This window comes from Natator depressus, chromosome 3 (genome assembly GCF_965152275.1).
Source record: "Natator depressus isolate rNatDep1 chromosome 3, rNatDep2.hap1, whole genome shotgun sequence".
NCBI classification, from domain to species: domain Eukaryota; kingdom Metazoa; phylum Chordata; order Testudines; family Cheloniidae; genus Natator; species Natator depressus.
Window position 1 is genome coordinate 143,466,674 of NC_134236.1, and position 16,557 is coordinate 143,483,230.

Consider the following 16,557-nt stretch of genomic DNA (forward strand, 5'->3'; position numbering starts at 1 on the left):
CCAAAACGGTACATGGCTGGTAGAGCGCTAGGGGAGATTTAAGTGTTTTTTGATTAGATAAATATCAACAATGATTAAGAACAATTGTAACATCCTGCTTTAAACTTGACGACAAACATTTCAGGTCAGGAATTACCTGTTCAATCGTACAGCACATAACACAAAGGGGTCCTAGACTGATTAAGGCCTTTGGGTGTAATCGCAATACAAATAATAAATAATGACAAATTAGAATAATTTCCCATGTCAAGAGAGCAAACATCATTATTGCCCCATTTTAAAATGATTTATGAATTTTCTTATACAGTATAAAACTTCCAGTGACTGGTATAAAATAAAACTCTCCTGCTTTCTCAGGAGAAAACTAAAGCTAATTTTGTCCTTGCATATTACATTGATTAAAATTTGGACAAATGCTAAGTACTTGCTTATCCCTCATAGCACTGATTTTAATTTTGCATTTGCAAAATATTTTACCCATGAAGAAAAATGAAGACTGAAAATCATAGATTCCCAATCTTATTTTGGAGGTGGTATTTTTACTACATGCAGAGAATTATCTTTTGGTGCTGTGATCAGGTGGGAATTTTCTGTAATATTTTTATGAATCCTAGGTGTGCCTTAGTTTCCCCTATATCTTGCATGACTAACCAGTGGAGAAAAAGAACTAAGTTTGCCCTCAGGGCAGGCTAAGAGACTGGGGGCAGGGGGTGGGTGTCTCTCTCGCCTAATTATTTGAGTCTGATTGGGTCATTAAAAAAGGACTGGCCCCAGGATCTGGGAGCCACAAGTAGCTCCCTTGCAACTCCCCTTCTCAGTGCACATAGCTTCCGACCTATCATATTTTGCTATCTGGTCATAATTTAATTATTTATTTGATGATAAACAATGCTATTAACCCAACCAGCCTGTACTCAATTCACGTTGTTGGATTTTTTTAGAATCCACAATGCAGTGTTCATTTGACTAATTGTCTACAAATTCGTAATAGCTGCGAACTTACTTGTTATTTTTGTCCCTTTTATTTGATTTCTGTATACTGAATGTTCTCAAACATACATTTTAAACAATTTAAATTCAGTACATGTTTTAATTATTTTATAAATATTGTATATGCACATTGTTTATACAGCCATTATAATATATTCCAAAATGTTCATGATCCTTAAGTATCCTCCCCCTTTTGGGAGATAGATGGTATATAATTTGGAAATAGGTTTAAGTTACCTTTTTTGTTACTATCATGTCTTAAGGAAGTCAGGTTACCAGCATTTGTGGCCTGATCTGCATACCTTCAGTAAGCTCTTCAGGCAGGGATCATCTAGTACTCTGTCTTTGTACAGTGCCCAGCATAATGAGGTTATTATCTTGGTTGGACCTTAGGTCCGACTATAATGACTGAATAATAATACCACCCTGCCATTATACCTCAAACCTGTCCTGGAAGGACTTGTCCAAGGTCACACAACAAGTCAGCAGCAAAGCCAAGATTAGAATTTAACAGTTCGGGACTCCCACCCCTGTGCTCATTCCTGTACACCATAATGCCTCTCACTGTGGGATCTAGAAGCGAAAGGTTCTTTACTCCACAATCAATCCTCTGAACCCGCAAGTGCCTTCTACACAAATCAAAGGCCCAATCCTACTAGATTTACACAAGTAGTAATATGGAAGTCAGCAGAACCATTTGCAGGACTAAGGGTTGCAGGATTAGGCCTCAAATTCTGATTTTTACATCTAACAGTCCTGGATTTCTAATCAGTTTCTCAAAATGCTTCAAAAATTTCAAAAGCATGCCAAGTATTTTTAATTTGTGTTCCTGTACTGCCACCTAATGTATTAAAGGTGCAAGAAGGCAAACTAAGCTACTGAATTTGTCTATTTATAACCCTAGAGAAAAGCAATAGTTTATTTTATAAATGCAAAATGCCTTGCCTTATGCAAACACTATACTGGATATTTTGTACTTGTTTATAAATATAACCCCAAATCCACAAAACACATTTCTATTCTATAGCCTACCTCAGTAGTTATTTCTGTTTTTAAACTATGTATACAACCTTTATTTCTACAACCTTGAAACAAAGAACTAAAACATTGTACTTATATAATATACATATGCACACAGTGTTATAATATATTAAGTACTTAAGTTATCCTAAAACTAAGTTAATAATATTTAGCAACTCAAAAAAGGTCTGGAAGATTGTTTTAATGAATAATGTCACTCGGGGTGGGGGAAGAAAATAGAATTACTAGGCAGGGCCTAATTTCTGCAAAATTTCTGAATTTTAGGGAAAAAAAGAAGAACATTTCGTTTCATTATGGGTCAAATCAGTAATAACTCAATCATATAACAGCATTATGTCTCCATTATGCCTTCAATTGCTTTAACTGGATGAAAACTATAAGAAAACAAGAACATTTGGCAAAATGAGAGGGTCTTTGTTTATAAACTATATCTAACCCTACTTCATTCTTAAATTCATTCTCAAACCAAACGATATCCCAGTTGAAGCAAGAACTCAATACTACCAATCCTGAATGTTCCAAAGCTTAGAGGTGCAGTAACCCATAATTGCCAAAGTGTTCAAAAACCCAAAGTGTTCAAAAATTTTGAGCCAGGTTTCAAAGACGATGAGGTTAGCTAAAAATCATGAGATTTGCTAAATGAAATAAATAAAATAATAATACTAATGAACCCGGTCACATTTTCAAATCTTTCCTCTTCAACCATGAAGGCTAGAAATATTTTTTAAATGAAACCTGAGATTCTCAGGTAACCACATCAATATAAGAACTCGCACTATAAGAAAAACACCAAATATCAGAAGATTTGTGATAAAAGATCATAACAGTTGGCAACGCTGAGTTATAAGGAAGGCAGTAGAGCTTAGCAGGTAGAGAACTGGTCTAGGGCTCCAGAGATATTCGTTCTATTCCTGGCTCTGCCACTGGCCCCCTTGGTGACCTTGGGCAAGTCACTCCCCAGCCCCCATGTCTCAGTTTCTCCATCTGTAAAATCGAGGTAACGATACTTTCTTCTTTCTGACTACTAGAAGCTGGGACTGGACAACAAGATCACACAATAAATTGCCCTGTTCTGTTCATTCCCTCTGAAGCACATGGCACCAACTACAGTCAGAAGACAGGATACTGAGCTAGATGGACCATTGGTCGTATGTTCTTATCACAATTCTTAAAGCCGAAACATCACACATGCTTTTTTTTTCCTAACCACAACCATTTCAGGAATTAAAATTGACAAAAAGATAATGATTGGCCTGGAAATAACAGAAGATCAGATAGTTCCCCAGTTTATATGGCTAAGGCAGGAAAAATCATACAGCAATGGCCTTTTTAGAAACATACAGGTTGCTTTTGGGTTTGCTAGTTTTTGCTGGGGGTGAGGAGGGGGAAGAGAGAGAATAGAAGGGGCTATTTGTGTCAGACCTCAGCAAATAAAACCGGGGTTCAATCCCTGACTCAGGATAAATACAGACAGGAGGCAGAAAATTCCACCAATTCCCACTCATGAAATTTACTGCATGTTTCATCAAGCAGAAGGGGTGCCCGTACTGCCAGGGTGACTGCCCTTTAAATCCACAAATCACACCCTAAGATGTGTGTGTGACATTGCACTCTATATGATTTTATGAAAATATGCTAATGAGTTTGAACATAATGTAACTGAAATATGCTTCATGCAAAAGGTCTCTTGTAAGTATCATTACAAAGCTTGTAGTCTACTGAGTGTCGTCATCCTATTTGTATAAATGTATCACTCTTGTATCTGAAACTAGAAATATGAAACATAACTCTGAGGGCCTACTGTAATTATGCAAAGTGTGGGCCATTAATGGTGGTTTGGAATCTTGATGGCTCCCATTAAACCAGGACAATTGACTGTAGATGGCTCTGTTTTACTTGTAAGTCTTCCTGTATACCTGTGTGCTGGCAACTGAGTAATGAAGTCTTACAGTGACATGTGATCATGTCACCTGAACTGGAATCCATCTTTAACCTGGTGCTTTTCCACTGAGAAGGAGGGGTGGGAACCCAGAGGGACAAAGGATTCCTGCCTTGCGCAAAAGATATATAAGAGAGTAGAACAGAACAAAGAGAGGCAGCCATCATGAGAAGTTTCAGAGTAACAGCCGTGTTAGTCTGTATTCGCAAAAAGAAAAGGAGTACTTGTGGCACCTTAGAGACTAACCAATTTATTTGAGCATGAGCTTTCGTGAGCTACAGCTCACTTCATCCGATGAAGTGAGCTGTAGCTCACGAAAGCTCATGCTCAAATAAATTGGTTAGTCTCTAAGGTGCCACAAGTACTCCTTTTCTTTTAGCCATCATGAGGAATCCCTAGCTACCACCTGAGCTGGAACAAGGGCTGTACCAGGGGAAAGGATTGTGCCCAGACTAGAAAGGTGTCTGGTCTATGAAAGAAACTTATTGAAACATCTCTAAGGGTGAGATTTTATCTATATTCAGTTTTTATTACTGTACTAGACTTAGACTTTCATGTTTTGTTTTATTTTGATTGGTAATTCACTTTGTTCTGTCTGTTACTACTTGGAATCACTTAAACCTTACTTTCTGTATTTAATAAAATCACTTTACTTATTAATTAACCCAGAATATGTATTAACAGCTGTGCATCTCTCTCTATCAGTGTTATAGATGGCGAACAATCCATGAGTTTACCCTGTATAAGCTTTATACAGAGTAAAACGGATTTATTTAGGGTTTGGACCCCACTGGGAGTTGGGCATCTGACTGTTAAAGACAGGAACACTTCTGTAAGCTGCTTTCAGTTAAGCCCACAGCTGTTAGGGGACGTGGTTCAGATCTAGGTCTGGGTTTGCAGCAGGCTAGCGGGTCTGGCTCCAACCAGGCAGGGCACTGAAGTCCTAAGCTGACAGGGCAGGAAAGCAGGAGCAGAAGTAGTCTTGGCACATCAGGTGGCAGCTCCCAGGGGGTTTCTGTGATCCAACCCGTCACAGTGTGTACCTCAGATCTGTGGAGGCCAGTACCAACTGTGCAGAGGCCCTGTGACTCAGCACTACTTCATGACCTCAGCCCTGGATTCCATAGTGGCACAGCCCCTCTGGGAGAAATGCTGCTGCTACTGCCTCTCCAGCTGACACCACCCCTATGCCTCCTCAGGAGAGAGTTCACTGTGCAGTAGGGCGTAGAGCTTGTGTTCTTCCCCTTCTCCTGTGCACACCCAGATCCCATCTACTAAATCTGGGCCTCCTCTCCTCGCAGAATCAAAGGGCGACATTTTTCCCATAGGATTTTCCAGCTTCTGCCCCATCGGATTTACAAGCTTCTGTGTAGCATGCTTCTCTCCACTGAGTGTGACCAAAATTCAGTCTACCTCCAATGCTATTACATTTGTTTATGGCCCACACAAAAAATGAGATATAAAAGACCTCAAGCAGAAACAATACGTATAAGATCTTTTACGGTTGTTGCTTTAGGGTTTTTTCCCCTTCTGCCCTTATTCCACCAGATCAGGGGTCAGAGTTATATGCCTTCTGCAAATTACACATATTTTCAGAAGTGAGCATTATTGTACTACAATCCATCCTCTTCACTCATTGTACCAATAACTGCCATGTTTACCTTCATACATAAACATGTCTGCCTACATTCGGAAATTATTTCATGTTAGTTAGAACATAAACATAAGAACAGCCATATTCTATCAGAGCAATGGTCCATCTAAACCAGTATCCTGTCTTCAGACAGTGGTCAGTGCCAGATGCTTCAGGAGGGAATATACAGAACAGGGCAATTTATCAAGCGATCCATCCCCTTTTCTCCAGTCTCACCGTCTGGCAGTCAGAGGTTTAGGAACACCCAGGGCATTGGGTTGCATCCCTGACCATTTTGGCTAATAGCTATTGATGGACCCATCTTCCACTAACTTATTTAATTTTTTTTTTAACCCAGTTATACTGTTGGCCTTTGCAACATCCCCTGGCAACAAGTTTCACAGGTCAACTGTGTGTTGTGTGAAGAAGTATTTGCTTATGCTTAGAGATTAACCAATTTATTTGAGCGTAAGCTTTCGTGAGCTACAGCTCACTTCATAGGGTTAGGGTTAGGGTACTTTGATCATCTAGTGGCCCCACTGACTTGTTTGGCAGACTTCCTGCTTCTGATGTACGTAAAAAATATTTTGCTGTTATTTTTTGTATCTTTAGCTAGTTCTTTTTTGGCCTGCCTAACTATACCTTTACACTTGATTTGCCAGAGTTTTATGTTCCTTTCTATTTTCCTCAGTAGGATTTGACTTCCAGTTTTTAAAGGATGCCTTTTTGTCTCTGCCTCTTTTACTCTGTTGTTTAGCCATGGTGGCATTCTTTTGGTCCTCTTACTATTTCTTTCCTATATTTGGGATATACATATAGTTTGAACCTCTATTATGGTATTTTTAAAAAGTTTCCATGCAGCTTTCAGGCATTTCACTCGTGACCATTCCTTTTAATTAGCCTACTAATTTTTGTGTAGTGCCCCCTTTTCTAATTAAATGCTACTGTGGTGGGTTTCTTCAGGTTTTTTCCTCTGCAAGTATGTTAAATGTAATTATATACTGATCACTATTACCAAGAGGTTCAGCTACATTCACCCCTTGGACCAGATTGTGTGTGCCACTTAGGACTAAATCAAGAATTGCCCCTCCTCTTTTGGGTTCCAGGACTAGCTGCTCCAAGCAGAAGTTGTTAATGGTGTTTTATACTTTGAAATCTCAAGCAGTTTCACCGGAATTCCTCAAGCACATACCACACAACAGCCTGTAATTACAGAAGCCAAGAGAGACAAACCAACCACATTATCGTTTCTTGTTCTGCTTGGCAGAATGGTGTAAACAGGCGTAATCAGTGTAAAAAAGGCAGGTGGCAGAAAGATGGTATTGCTGTCACAAACAAAGGACTTCCCATCAGGGTCAGTTCAAGCAAATCTCGGGCCAAACAACTGGGAGAATGTCTCTTGTCTGTAAAGTCCAAGATTCACTATGTGTGCAACCTCCTCCTCCCACCCCCAAACTCCTTTGGAACTTTCCTATTAAGCAGAATGTTGACCATTGAGCCTGACCTGATCTTGGAGGGTTTATATTTTGAGTAACATATAATTTCTCCTCTAAGTTTAACAGCAAGAAGAACATATAACTGGGTTATTATGCTTATTGTAATTATGGGCCTGTTGTATTAGTATGAGGCTTTGTGGGAATAGTTATGCTAAAGGCTGGGATTTAGCTGAAATCTTGTAGGTGTACAGAGATAACCCTAGGTCATAAATTCTGCACACTCCTTCTGAGAAGACAAATTGAAAGGTGGATAAGGAATTGGTTAACAGGGAGACTACAGCAGGTCCTACTGAAAGGTAAACTGTCAGGCTGGAGGGAGGTTACCAGTGGAGTTCCTCAGGGATCAGTTTTGGGACCAATCTTATTTAATCTTTTTATTACTGACCTCGGCACAAAAAGTGGGAGTGTGCTAATAAAGTCTGCGGATGATACAAAGCTGGGAGGTATTGCCAATTTAGAGAGAGACCGGGATATCATACAGGAAGATTTGGATGACCTTGTAAACTGGAGTAATAGTAATAGGATGAAATTTAATAGTGAGAAGTGCAAGGTCATGCATTTAGGGATTAATAACAAGAATTTTAGTTATAAGCTGGGGACGCATCAACTGGAAGTAACGGAGGCGGAGAAGGACCTCAGAGTATTGGTTGATCATAGGATGACTATGAGCTGCCAATGTGATATCGCCATGAAAAAAACTAATGCGGTCCTGGGATGCATCAGGCGAGGTATTTCCAGTAGAGATAAGGAGGTGTTAGTACCATTATACAAGGCACTGGTGAGACCTCACCTGGAATTCTGTGTACAGTTCTGGTCTCCCATGTTTAAGAAGGATGAATTCAAACTGGAACAGGTACAGAGAAGGGCTACTAGGATTATCCAAGGAATGGAAAACCTGTCTTATGAAAGGAGACTCAAGGAGCTTGGCTTGTTTAGCCTAACCAAAAGAAGGTTGAGGGGAGATATGATTGCTCTCTATAAATATATCAGAGGGATAAATACCGGAGAGGGAGAGGAATTATTTAAGCTCAGTACCAATGTGGACACAAGAACAAATGGATATAAACTGGTCATCGGGAAGTTTAGACTTGAAATTAGACGAAGGTTTCTAACCATCAGAGGAGTGAAGCTTTGGAACAGCCTTCCAAGGGAAGCAGTGGGGGCAAAAGACCTATCTGGCTTTAAGATTAGACTCGATAAGTTTATGGAGGAGATGGTATGATGGGATAACATGATTTTGGCAATTAACTGATCTTTAAATAGTCATGGTAAATAGGCCCAATGGCCTGTGATGGGATGTTAGATGGGGTGGGATCTGAGTTACTACAGAGAATTCTTTCCTGGGTATCTGGCTGGTGAATCTTGTCCATATGCTCAGGGTTTAGCTGATCGCCATATTTGGGGTCGGGAAGGAATTTTCCTCCAGGGCGGATTGGAAGAGGCCCTGAAGGTTTTTAGCCTTCCTCTGTAGCATGGGGCACAGGTCACTTGCTGGAGGATTCTCTGCTCCTTGAAGACTTCAATAGCTCAGACATAGGTAAGAAGAGGCTTTTCACAGGAGTGGGTGGGTGAGATTCTGTGGCCTGCGTTGTGCAGGAGGTCGGACTAGATGATCATAATGGACCCTTCTGACCTTAATATCTATGAATCTAAGTGACCACAAAAAAAGTACAGTACACGGCAGAATTCCACAAAAAGTGAGTTCAGGGAGTGGGGGCTTTAGCGATCTGGTTATTAGGTGGTTAGCCTACTATAAAATACAGGAATTATTAAGAAATGTATCATGTACTTGATCAATATTCATAATTAAAGTTGTAGCTATGGAAAGCCGAAATGCCAAATGTGAATAATGGACAGGTTTTAATCTTGTTACAGTCATGGAAATTGATCAGATATGGCTGTATATCCGGAAGGTTACATAAAGTTGAGGTATAACATATTCAATTTAATTCCCTATTCTCGGGTTTGTCAGGTCCTGAGATGGTTTAAACTGAATCAGGACCACCCTTCTGATGAATTCCCTTTACTTTTCCTTATCTCTCTGTTTTCAATGGTCTCTGTAAAGCTGTAAGTAAGTATAAACAATGCAGGAAACCACTTTACTGTACTTATATACTAATTTTCCTATGATTTCAATTATATTTGTCTGTATTAATTAAAACCCACCAAATGTATCTTCTTAATTAACTCTAAGTAGCTCCCTGTTATCTGTAAAAAGTGCATATTGCATCCCAACAAATAATTGATTAGGCTACAAGAAGGGTTGGAAGAAAATGCAATATATGCGCCAGTCATGGCACAGTTAAAGTATTATAAGAGTTCAAAGGAATTTTAGTTTTGTTGAATTTTAACAACAAGGAATTTTCCAAAGAAGGGGATGACTCAATATCAAGCCCACTTCCAAAGTCCTTCTCATAAACAACAGGAGACTCTCTTCTGTCCAGAAGAGAAAAGCTCTTATTGAGGAGGTGTGGTTATTTATTTCATACAGCCATTAAAGATCCTCAGCTCCCCAGGTTGCTTATTCAGCTAAGAAGTCCCAGCAAAATTATGCATCAGATCCAAGACTAGAAGAGAGGTGTATTCAGCTCTACAGGCAATGTCTAACTCACTAGGCCGCAGTGCCTTCCAGCCAAGTCACTCAACTTCCCTGAGCCTCACTTACCCAATCCGAAAAATGCAGCTAATAAAGATTTTTGCATTTACCCTGTGCTTTTTCATGTGCAGATCTCACAGTGTTTTACAACGGCAGCCATGCATTCTGGCATAAATTTTCAATGATTTTTTGAATCTGAGACACCTTAAAGGGACTTGATTTTCAAAGGGCAGGTGCTCAATACATTTTGAAAATCAGGCCAATTTAATGTGTGTCTGTCTACTTGGGCACCCAAAATCACTAGGTACTTTTGAAAATTTGGACCTATTAGCCCAAATTCTATAATTTCCCTAGGTACAAAGACTTGAAACAATCTACATAAAAGGTGCCAGTCGTCTAGTGCAGGGGTCCCCAAACTGGTATGTGAGCTTGATGCTCCACCAATTCACGTCACAATTTTTTAAAATTATTTTCAAGTTTAATAACTGCTAGTCTAGTGAATAAGACATACACCAGCTATCTCAGAGAGTAGAGCTCAGTTTCCATCTCTGCCACATACTTTCTTTGTACCTTTGTGAGATACAAAGTCTCTGTACCTCAAATACCCCATCTAGAAAATGGAGGCAAGGATACTGGTTCCCCTAATGATGGTGGTGCAGTCCCACTAAAACAGGATTGTGAAGTGCACATAATTATTAAGGCTCTGCAGTGAAAGAACAAGTTCTGGAATTCCGACACCAAGGAGGCATTTTGGTGGGCTCTCCACAGTAACTTGGAATCTGATCCTGCAGTAAGTTCCATGTGGGCAGACCTGTGCACCCAAAGCAGAGCTCATCCCTGGGCTGGGCCTGGATTTACAATCTTTTGATATATTAATGGAAATTAAGGAAACGTCCAGTCTATCCAAGAGTAGTCTGATACCCACATCTTTTAAAATATCTCATTTACTGATAACCTGTTTCTCAAGCCATAAACTCCAGCTAGAAAATCCTTCACTTTGGAGCAGTTTATGAACCAGGCTTTTCACTTGTCATTGAATCCAGCAACACTAATCTTGTCCATTAGTCTCCCAGACTCTCCAGACTAAAACTGACAAGGAACAGATGGAAACATGAGAACAGCATTAAATCAATTCATAAAAATGAGGGGAAGGCTTACTCTTAAAATAATCAGTATAAATAAATTACCAGGTTGTTTGTTTGCTTTCCTAACTGATTACTATAATCAAAATGCAGAAAGTTGGAGGGGGTTTAAAGCATTATGAGTGTACCCGAGTGCATATGGTCGACAAAAACCTCATTATTAAAAGAAAAAAGGAACTGACAAGATGTGTATGTTAGAAACATATCATAACTGATTACTACTGTAATCATTCTTCTCAGTTCTCAACCTGTCAAGGTCCAAATTTGGGGCAGAAGTTATGACATATACTCAAAATAATAGGTGCCAACTTTTCCCGGCACCGGTGCGTGCTCGACCCCCACTGCCCCGACTCCACCCTTGCCCTGCCCCCTCCAGCTCTGCCCCCATTCCAACCCCTTCCCCAAAGTGCTTGCCACCACAAAACAGCTGTTTCACAGCGGGAAGCGCTGGGAGCTAGGGGGAGAAGAGGGGAAGGTGCACTCAGGGGAGGAGCCAGAGCGGAGGCAAGCTGCGGCGGGGAGCTGCCAGTGGGTGCAGAGCACCAAACAATTTTTCCCCATGGGTGCTCCAGCCCCGGAGCACCCACGGAGTCGGCGCCTATGCTCAAAATCAGACACACAAAATAATGCATTAATGTATTAAAAGTTGTACCTCAGTGTATACAACTCTTTCTATAATCTCGTTTTCATGACTCTCCTTTTGATGTAAATAATTTCACAATAAAAGTGAGGGGACATGTAATCTGTATGGATCGTAGATACTTTGAGGTTGAAATGAGGGACATTTGAGATATATGGTTATAAATTGGCTTGGCAGTATTAAATTTTTGTTAGTAAACGTCAATAAACATTGATTTCAACATAACAATTTTTTTTTTCTAAAGGTACTGAACATCAAAAGCAGGAAGCCTGCTGAACAACCAGTGGGCCACTGGACAAGGACGATAAGGCCATTGCAGAGAAACTAAAGGAATTCTTTGCATCGGTCTTCACCGCTGAGGATGTGAGGGAGATTCCCAAACCTGAGCCATTCTTTTTAGGTGACAGATCTGAGGAACTGTCCCAGATTGAGGTATCATTAGAGGTGGTTTTGGAACAAATTGTTAAACTAAACAGCAATAAGTCACCAGGACCAGATGGTGTTCACCCAAGAGTTCTGAAGGAACTCAAACGTGAAATTGCAGAACTACAAACTGTAGTCTGTAACCTATCATTGAAATCAGCTTCTGTACCAGATGACTGGAGAATAGCTAATGTGATGCCAATTTTTAAAAAGGGCTCCAGAGGTGATCCCGGCAATTACAGGCCTGTAAGCCTGACTTTAGTACCAGGCAAAATGGTTGAAACTATAATAAAGAACAATATTGTCAAACATATAGATGAACATAATTTGTTGAGGAAGAGTCAACATAGTCTTAGTAAAGGGAAATCATGCCTTACCAATCTACTAGAATTCTTTGAGGGGGTCAACATGCATGTGGACCAAGGGGATCCAGTGGATTTAGCGTACTTAGATTTTCAGAAAGCCTTTGACAAGGTCCCTCACCAAAGGCTCTTACACAAAGTAAGCTGCCGTGGGATAAGAGGGAAGGTGTTCTCATGGATTGGTAACTGGTTAAAAGATAGGAAACAAAGGGTTGGTATAAATGGTCAGTTTTCAGAATGGAGAGAGGTAAATAGCGGTGTCCCCCAGCAGTCTGTTCTGGGACCAGTCCTATTCAACATATCCATAAATTATCTGGAAAAAGGAGTAAACAGTGAGGTGGCAAAATTGGCAGATGAAACAAAATTACTATGGTTAAGAACCAGGCAGACTGCGAAGAGCTACAAAAGGATCTCTCAAAACTGGGTGACTGGGTGACAAACTGGAAGATGAAATTTAATGTTGATACATGCAAAGTAATGCACATTGGAAAGCATAATCCCAACTATACATATTAAATAACTATTGTCAGACACGCCCTACTGTTTGCCCCCTCCCTAATTTCCCATATCTATGAACATTTGAATTGGTAAAAAATCAGGGGGAACTGCTTAATTTTTATCAGAGATCGATGTTTATTTTTATCTAAAAAAACAATCCAATTCTGCCAAGCCTAGACATAAATCTCATTCTCCCCTTACCACTGCTCTTCCTCTCACCCTGTGTCACTGCCGTCCCCTCCCTTCTGGCGTTATGACTGGCCAATAGCACAACTCAGCACGGCAGTGCCCGTCCCTGCCCGCCCGGCGCTAGATACAAACTCCTAATGACCAAAAACCCGGGCTGCAGGCGCGCACGGGGCGCGCAGCGGCGGGGAGCCGGGCTCGGGGCTGCAGCCCGCCCTGCAGCCCGGGTGGCGCGCAGCGGGGTGCGAAGAGGCCGGGCGACCGGGGGTCCTGTCCCACACACGAGGCCCACGGCCGTGAGGGCTGCGCAGGGCGGGAGCCGGGCTTGGGGGTGGTCTATGGGTCTGTAACGCGTGGCGGGGGGCGCCCCGGGCTGGCCCCGCGCAGGGCAGGCTCCGCCGCACGCGGCTCCAGCAGGGACAGGAGGGGGTGGGTGTGTTTGCGGGGAAGCCCTCCCAGAGCGGGGAGGGGCAGCGGGCGGGGACGCGGGAAGGGCGGCTGGGGGCTGCCGGAGGACCGGGCCCGGCTCGGTACCTGCGCAGGCAGCGCTCGCACACGCCGCCCAGGCGCTGCTTGGTGACGGTGCAGGCGAAAGGTTCGGCCCGGTACAGCAGTTCGCCAGGCCGCGCCCGCTTCAGAGCGCGGAGGCCGCTGCCCCTGCCCGGGCTCGGGAACTTCTCCAGCCTCCCTGGCTCCATGTCCCACGCCGCAACCCGTTTCGGCCCCCACGTGATCCGGCCCCGGTAGCCGCCGGAGCCATCTTTAGTGAGGGCAAAGACCCGCTCCCCGCCCCATGCCTTCACCTGCTTCCCGCCTGGGGCCTAGCAACCAGAAAAGCCCCGCCCTGCGGCAGGCTGCCGCTGGGGGCAGAGGGCGAGGAGAGCCCCAGCCCGCCGCAGGGACGGGGGACTTACTGTGCTGCCTCTGGCTGAGGGGGAGGGCTGGACTCTTCCCTTCCCCAAGGATGATGGGGACGGTCTGGTCTCCCTGCCCCCCAGGCAGCTAGCAGGGGCGTGGTGTCCCTGCCCACCTCCCCCACGGTCCTGATGGGAGATGTAATGTAGTTAGGGATAGTCTTGATATAGGTTTATATTAAAAATAATATTATCACGGCATGGCCAAGCACCCTGTGATCACTGTGCTCATATGCTGTACTCCTTCCCCCCAGCCTGGCTGTTGGCTTTTTAGAGTGTAAGATCAGGGCCAGGAGCGTACCATTTGTTTCGGCACACTGTAGGTTGCTAACAGAAATTAATGAAAGTTAGGTGCCTAAACACCTTTAAGGATCTAAGTCTTAACAACTGTTTTTATTTTCCCCATTTTCTGACACGGGAAAACGACTCTGCCCATAGTGATATTATGTTAATTAAGTTTTGTAAAGCCCTTTCGATTTAGAGGAAGCACAGCTAAAAATCATCTATTATGTACATACATTTCATAATAAAAAAATACAGGAACTCAAGTCATATACATATATATATGTATACACACAGCAGAAGATGAAAAATTACAAGATGCATAGATTAAAAATAGATTAATCCTATACCACTGAAATTAATGGCTACAAAAAAGTGAAATACTTCTTCATACATTTTATAGCCTGTAGGAATTCACAGGAAAGGCAGGTATGTCCTTAGCTAGTGTGGCTAGGTAATTTTATGACCAATAACACCGGTAGTTACATATACCAGGATATAAGTATTCCAAACTCATAACTGAAGATATGAACAGATCACCACAGCGATTCAAGAAGTTTTCCCTGAGATGAAGGTTATTATAAAAGAGGTTAGGGGTATTAGAGAGATTTTCACCACCATGAACCACAGGCAAGATACAAAACACTATGGACTGCTGCTCTGATTTGGTATAGCAAGTCTGTCTGCCTAAACAGTGCTCCAAATAAACAATATACGAAACAAAGTAGTGATTATTTAACTAATAAGGCTAAACCTGCATGAAACTATACACATGACAACGTATCAGTGAATTCAAAATGGACATTCTTCAAAAGATTTATTTACATTCATTCATGTTATTGTGTGGAATTTAAACTGCCACATCAATCTTTTATTATTTGTATCACACAGTAGCACCCCGAGGTCCAGATGCTGTTCCAACACATAAGAGATAAGACTCTGCTTCAAGGAGCTTCCAACTTAATTAGTATCCCAGGTAATTTTAAAATCAGTTTTATATGACAATACCATCTAAATTAAGTGCTGTAAGAAGAAAATATGTAAAATGCAAAGGAGACATCCCACAATTTTAAATATTTTAGTATGATAATCTGTGGATCTGGTGTGAACTTGAGATGTATTCAGTGCAACTGGCAGAAACAGGGGAATTCATTATGCTGCTCTTAGAGGACTGCTGCTGCAAGCCTTGAAACCCAGAATTGCAACTGAAGTCAATGGAAATATCCTGGCCAAAGGAATGTTTTGAGTTTACTATGAAAGTGATTGTAGGCTTGATTATACATGTATGCATGATGGGGCCTGGGGATTAAAGTTTTAAGAAGTCAGACACTTCTCAGAAAACAAAAAACTTCCAACATCCTATTTTTAGGCCTCTTTTATACATAATAAGGCAGTAAATAAAGGCTTAACCCCTTTTCTTTCTCCTTTTCAGGTCACCTTTAGGTGCATCTTGCAGCTAGAATTGCTAAAAGCATTAAAACTACTGACAGTGTAGTAGTATGTAGCTGTAATCCAGAGAGAGTCATCTTTAGAAATGGGAACATGTCTCAGTGCAAATTTAAGGCACTATATGAATGCATAATCATATAAGTAAAACCAACACGTGTGTACCAAAATTGATTATTTTAAGTTTACATGCTTATAAGATTTAAGAATGAAAATATATTTTGCAGTCATAAAATTAAGTGTTCTTTTTTCATTGTGAGGTAAAAAGATGGTCCATCTAACTTTGACAATTTATACTTTTGAATTACATAATTTGATGCTCCTCTCCCTTGCAACATCTCTACTTTCCTCTAAGAAAAATTACAAGAAGAAACTGAATTGAAGTATATATTGCACTACACTTCCAAGAAGAAGCTATTTTTTATTCTCTAAAATTCCCAAATATGTCCTCCAGGAATTAAAAAAGTTATACTATCTAATCCATAGCACAAAAGGTCATTGAATATATACTGGATATGAATCTGTATGCAGTCCTGAACCAGCATCACAATAGCCTTTCTGTTCTAAGCAACTAGCAAAAGGCTTATCATCATATTTCCAAAGCTACCAGGGCTAGCATTTGTTTCTAGCCCAGGTACATGCCCTTCCAATTACTATATTGCTCCCCTGTTCTAATTCAGACATACCATAGTAGCTATTATCACAAATAGTGCAACTGGAATCCAAGGCTTTACCATCTAAAAAAACTCGGATTCCAGCTTTCAAATGGCATTAAACTAGCTGTTGTTGTTTGAGATACTGATTGCTAAAAATCACATCAGAATTTTGGGAGTGAGGAAGCAACATATTAAAGCACGGGAATCAGCTAGAATAATTTTTCCAATAACTTTAAGCCTCTCAATAGTTCAAAAAAAGTTGCAATCCAAAGCATTTACCATGGCTCAACAAAATTAAGAGGAGAAATGTCTG

The 16,557-nt window shown here is 41.3% G+C and overlaps 1 protein-coding gene across 1 annotated transcript in view; it reads right to left on the bottom strand.

Annotated features, from left to right (window-relative positions):
• Window positions 1–13,680, bottom strand: part of SMYD3 (SET and MYND domain containing 3) — a 634,857-nt gene extending 621,177 nt beyond the window's left edge. Inside the window, exon 1 of the mRNA XM_074947067.1 lies at window positions 13,481–13,680. Coding sequence (XP_074803168.1) covers window positions 13,481–13,644 — 164 coding nt within the window. The 5' untranslated portion in view covers window positions 13,645–13,680. The remainder of the gene's footprint in view (window positions 1–13,480) is intronic.
• Window positions 13,681–16,557: the final 2,877 nt, after the last annotated feature.